The sequence below is a fragment of the Octopus bimaculoides genome, chromosome 7, assembly GCF_001194135.2.
Source record: "Octopus bimaculoides isolate UCB-OBI-ISO-001 chromosome 7, ASM119413v2, whole genome shotgun sequence".
Classification (NCBI taxonomy): domain Eukaryota; kingdom Metazoa; phylum Mollusca; class Cephalopoda; order Octopoda; family Octopodidae; genus Octopus; species Octopus bimaculoides.
This window is the reverse complement of record NC_068987.1, coordinates 60,995,824-61,000,982: the sequence shown is the minus strand read 5'-3', so window position 1 is coordinate 61,000,982 and position 5,159 is coordinate 60,995,824. Positions and strand designations below refer to the sequence as shown.

Sequence of the window (5,159 nt, the reverse complement as noted above, 5' to 3'; positions counted from 1 at the left end):
ATATATATATATATATATTTGTTTTGCAAGATTCTTGATGTGAAATCGTGTGTTGAAACAGATATTGTTGTATTTGGGGATGGTCATGTTGCCAGTTTAGCCAATAAAAACACACGCACTATATATTGGCTGTTAATTTGCTTCAGCTTTATATTACATTACATTACATTAATCGTATTTCGGCCATTTCTGTGACCTCACCAGTGGTCCTTTGCTTTCTTCTTTCTTATTTGTGTGTCCCTCCTTACTAACGATCAGCCATTTTGTATTTTGTATTCCTATTGTATGTGTCTAAGGAAAATAGATAGATAGATAGATAGATAGATAGATTGGTTGTTAGTATAACAAATTGGTAAGATGGGATTGAATTGTACGAGCTATAGATGAAGCCGGGAAGGGGCCAAGGAAGGAATTCGATGAACGATAGTAAGGTAGCAGCAGAGGAAGATATGCTGAGATATGGAAAAAGGTACAAAAGGAACAGATAGATAGATAGAGAGAGAGAGAGAGAGAGAGAGAGAGAGAAGGAAAGAAAAAGAGAAATGGAGTAAAAAGAGAAAGAAAGAAAGGATATGTAGCTACCTGAATCGTAATCAGGAGAAATTATAGACATTACATAATGAGCAAACGAGTTATAAAATTTGTGCTTACAGGAAAAGATTATGTTAGAGCACCTACTGATTAATGAGGGGTTGTGGTGGCGGAGGATAGTGAGTTATTTCCTTGAACACAATTTACAAGCATTTGTAAATGGTATTCAAGGAAGTCACTAACATACATACATACATACATACATACATGATGATCGCCACATCTTGTCAGATGATAGCCACATCTTGTCAGATGATAGCCGAGTCATATTCAGCCTGATTGTTCTGATTTACGTTCATCCCTGTATCATGAGAGCGGATGTGACTTTTTATGTTCGTGCCTCGCATTCCTCGCTATGCAGAGACCCCCTTCGGCCATGACTGACCATGGGATTGCACCTAAGAAGTTACCCTCCTAGGCACAAGTCCGGGCAAGGTTGTATATGGAAGACCAGCAGTCGCCCATGCATATTGGTCTCCCCTCTCCACGCTACCAGTGTTATCCAAGGGAAAGGCAAAGGCTGATACAGTTTGGCACCTGTGACGTAGCAACTCATTTCTACAGCTGAGTGAACTGGAGCAACGTGAAATAAAGTGTCTTGATCAAGAACACAACACGTAGCCCGGTCTGGGATTCGAACTCACAACCTCACGATCGTAAGTTCGACGCTCTAACCACTTAGCCGTGCGAACTTCACTTCCTTGCTATAAAACTTTATAAAATGCAAATCGAACCAAGAAATGAAATGCATAGTGAGACTTCAGTACCCCATTGGATTAGCTTGGTAATTGGTCTTGGTTTGTTTACATTCTTGTATCTTAGCGAGTTCAGAAAAAGAAACCAATAGAAGTGGTACCAGTTTAAAAAAATAATTACTGGGGTCGATTTGTTCGACTGCATCCGTCAAAGGGTGCTCCAGCACGAGCCGCAGTCGAATGACCGAAACTAGCAAAATGTAAAGACAAAAGATATGTATAAACCCTGTTTGTCATAACCGTCCTTATATGTTTATATATTGCTGCGCGCGCATGCGTGTGTTTCTTTTTGTTTATGCATTTTTGTTTATAATGAAGATTTTAATTATTGAGTGGATTCTGCGTAACTCACATCGAACGAATATGAATACAGAACGTCACGGCCTGAGGAAAGATGAATGAAACAGGAGCAGCGATTAAATTCTTCAATTTTACACAATTAATACATACCTACACTTCCAACGAGACAGTTGTTGAGCATTCCATCTCTCTCTCTCTCTCTCTCTCTCTCTCTCTCTCTCTCTCTCTCTCTCTCTCTCTCTCTCGCTCTCTCTCTCTCTATCTATCTATCTATCTATCTATCTATCTCTCCATACACACATAGACATAGATATTATATGTATATATGTTATATAATTATATACAGCAGTCGTCAGTCAAATTCCACACGTGTAAATACATATTTTTATACGTTTATATATTAGTATGTGTATATATGTGAATGTTTTTTTATTCATCCCTCCTTCCGCCAAACCGTCAGTCCACCCATCCATCCATCTTTATTATATATATAAAAAAAAAAACGTCTTCCCTTTCAAAGCCTAGCCAGGCTCATGGGCCCGGTTTCCCGGTTTCTATGGCGTATGTGTTTCCCCCCGCCCCCAGTTGGACGGGACGCCAGTCCATCGCAGCGTTACTCAAGAAACAGGAAGAAAGAGTGAGAGAAAGTTGGGGCGAAAGAATACAACAGGGGTCGCCACCACTCCCTGCCGGAGCCTCGTGGAGCTTAGGTGTTTCGCTCAATAAACACCGGGACATTGCGCCTCCGCTTATTATTATTATTATTATTATTATTATTATTATTATTATTATTATTATATATATATACATATATATAGCGTGTGTGTGTATACATACACAAACACATAAATATACACATATACATATACATATATGTACATACACGAACACACACACAAATATACATGTATACACTCACACACACATACACACACAATTTAAAATGAAATAAAACTGTTGCAATGTCGTCACGGACAATACCTCTTAAAGTATGGTTCACACCGACGTCCAGTTAACATCACTACCACCTCTACCACCACCTCCACCACCGCCTCCACCTCCACCACCATCTCTGCCTCTACCTCCACCATCATGCATCACAATGATAACGATACCGCTATCACTTCGCTAACTACCTCCACTGTCACCACAACTCCAATAACGGTGTGTTTCTAGAAATAACAATCAAATCTCCCTCGAATTATATGTTATCTTGCGAAAGAAAGATGTATACGTTGGATATTATTGTCTCTGATACTCAAAAAGATGCGATGGCCACGAGTAGACCGACTTCGATCATTGATATAATCAATCGAATAGCTGGAGTTAAATTAAAACATCAACATCAGCAGCAGCAGCAGCAATAACAACACAAGCAATTCTTGAGCCTCAATTCGGTGGTTTGATCTGCTAGAAACAGCAGATGAATTCCTTCAACTGATACTCTGCCATTTTGATTAAGGAGTTCACACATTTGAAGATGTATTCGTGTAGACCGCTCCAAAAAAGACTGGATGGTCACATTAGGAATGATTTTGATCGTAGGTCTACTCCATCGCAACAACAACAGGAGACAGTTTTTGTGCCTCTATTCAGTCGCTTGATCCGCTAAAAAAAAGCAGACATATTCCCTCAAATGATGCTTTACCACTTTAACGTGTTGATATATATATATATATATATATATATATATATATATATATATATGAGAATCTATTCCTATAGTCCTCTCTAAAAAGACGTGATGGTCGCTTCAGAAATGCTTTTGTTCATTGGTCTACTCCATCGTACTTGACTCGTGGCTAACCACCACCACTACCAACAACAACAAGAATCGCAAGAACAACAACAGCAACAACAATACTAGCAATGGCTATAATTTGTTTACTTACTTCTTTTTCGCTGATTCTACATTTTCATACATGTCTGCATCCGTCTCCTCTGATAATTGGTTCCCTTTATCCAGGTTGATGCAAGCAGCGTTAACAACGTCTGCTGAATTATCGTCTTTCAAATGATCGTCACTGGGAAACATACTGTCGTCACTTTGTTGATGAATATTCATATCGTTTCTAGGCGGGTCAGGCATGATCCGGGGTTAATTGCGAGAGAATGTGATGTCTTTCTGGTTTTTTGTTATCTTTGGAGTTTGGCAACTTAATTTGTTACTTCCGGGAAATCGTGTAAAAAAATTGTTTTGCCTTACCCGTGACATAATTACTTCATAGATTTGTAATAGAATTGTACATTTAAAAAAAAAACTCTACTACTACAACTGCTACTACTACCACTACTACTATTACGGTTGCTGCTGCTGCTACTGCTACTGCTGCTGCTGCTGCTACTACTACTACGATGTTTTTGGATGTATGTGAATCTATACATGCGTGTATATGTGTTTAAGTGCAGATATATGAATGTGTGCCCGCGCGCGAGTTTGTGTGTGTGTGTGTGTGTGTGTGTGTGTGTGTGTGTCTGTGTCTGTGTGTGTGTGTGTGTGTAATTGTGCGTGTGTGTGTCACTGTAATAAGATGATGGTGAAAGGCCACAAAGGTCAGAAGTAACTATATAAATAGCAGTATAAAAAATATGCAAAAAGAACAATGCATTTTTTTCCCTTTTTGTTAACATAGCCGTTCTCATTGTCAACAAAAGTATCTGTGAGTACTACACCTACGTTTACATAGCTAAAAACCTGTTCTACAAGATTTATAGGCACTGTTTTCTTAGAGGAACATCCCCACACCTACTTCAAATAAGTTCATGTTGCGATTTTGTCAGAAACAGGTTTCGTTCCTGAGAATCAATGACAAGTAAAAGAAAAAAAAAATTATTGCAGCTTTCTTTACTTACATATAAAATCTCCAATATAAGGCAAAAATCTTTATTGCTCACTCTCGTCAAAAGTGGGGCTATGCAATAAATAGCTAAAGCTGTTTTCTTGCTTAGATGCAGGGACAGAAATTTTATAAGTAAGGGTTTAGTCGATATTATCGACCTCAGTACTTTATCACAATTTCTCGATCGTGAATACAATACTCTTACCACTAGGCCATAGATCATGCGATAAATGATAGTAATAGTCCTTTCTATTGATAAGCACAATACCTGAAATTTGGGGGTATGGGGTTAGTCGATTACATCGACACCAGTGCATGACTGATACTTAATTAATCGATCCCGAAAGGGTGAAAGGAAAAGTCAACTTCGGTGAATTCGATCTCAGAACGTAGCGACGGGCGAAATACTTTGCAGCATTTTACCCGACGTCCTAACGATTCCGCCAGCTCACCGCCTTAATAATAATAATAATAATAATAATAATAATAATAATAATAATAATAATAATAATAATGATGATGATGATAATAAAGGTCACAGAAAACGAGAAAGCAACCATACTCTGGGATATGCCAATACACACAGATAGAGAAATTAAGGCAAATAGACCAGATATAGTTGTCAAAGATCATGAAGAAAAAAAATGCTTTCTAATTGATGTATCAATACCAG

The 5,159-nt window shown here is 38.3% G+C and overlaps 1 protein-coding gene across 1 annotated transcript in view; it reads right to left on the bottom strand.

Moving 5' to 3' along the window:
* Nucleotides 1-4,039, bottom strand: part of LOC106874652 (uncharacterized) — a 23,394-nt gene extending 19,355 nt beyond the window's left edge. The window contains exon 1 of the mRNA XM_014922446.2: nt 3,539-4,039. Coding sequence (XP_014777932.1) covers nt 3,539-3,735 — 197 coding nt within the window. The 5' untranslated portion in view covers nt 3,736-4,039. The remainder of the gene's footprint in view (nt 1-3,538) is intronic.
* Nucleotides 4,040-5,159: the final 1,120 nt, after the last annotated feature.